Genomic DNA, 638 nt, shown 5'->3' with positions numbered 1-638 from the left:
GAGAGAGAGAGAGATAGAGAGAGAGGGAGAGATAGCGATAGAAAGAGAGAGAGAGAGAGAGCGAGAGAGAGAGAGAGCGAGAGAGAGAGATAGATCGATAGAGAGAGCTGGGGCGAGCGAGAGAGAAAATATATCATCTCGCTTTCTCGGTGGGCCTGGTTGAAGCTGATAAAAGCGAATTCAAGAATAAAAGCTTCGTCTTCGGCACCAGAGGCCTCGAAATTGATATAATCGTTGGTTCTTATGGCAACCACTATTTATTATTCTATGCACGGAGTCGTTGGGACAATCGAACGGACGCTGGAGAAATGAATGCTAATATACCATCACCGCCTTACGTTCATTTATTTCCAACTGCCTCCAGAGCTGAAGCATTCTGGTTCTTCTCGTTTACGTAGAAAAGACCGTGGTACATCCGGTGCAAGAATATTATACGCAAGAATGCTCATAGGACGACGGAAGAACATTATATGCGATAACCTCCAGCTCGTCGGTGTAAGAACGTCATATGCGACTACTTCACATTTGACGACGTAAGAACGTGGTAAACGACTACTTCCCGTTCGCCGTCACAAGAACGTCATATGCCCTTACCGGTGCAAGAACATCATATGGTCTTACCGGTGCAAGAACGTCAT

General features: G+C 45.9%; 1 protein-coding gene across 1 annotated transcript in view; it reads right to left on the bottom strand.

Annotated features, from left to right (window-relative positions):
- LOC106806530 (synaptosomal-associated protein 25-like) overlaps nucleotides 1-375 on the bottom strand; it is a 58,050-nt gene extending 57,675 nt beyond the window's left edge. Inside the window, exon 1 of the mRNA XM_014808506.1 lies at nucleotides 325-375. Coding sequence (XP_014663992.1) covers nucleotides 325-375 — 51 coding nt within the window. The remainder of the gene's footprint in view (nucleotides 1-324) is intronic.
- Nucleotides 376-638: the final 263 nt, after the last annotated feature.

This window comes from Priapulus caudatus, unplaced genomic scaffold, assembly GCF_000485595.1.
Source record: "Priapulus caudatus unplaced genomic scaffold, Priapulus_caudatus-5.0.1 Scaffold9, whole genome shotgun sequence".
Lineage (NCBI taxonomy): Eukaryota > Metazoa > Priapulida > Priapulimorpha > Priapulimorphida > Priapulidae > Priapulus > Priapulus caudatus.
Note: the sequence above shows the minus strand (reverse complement) of the source record. Positions and strands in the feature narration are given on the sequence as shown.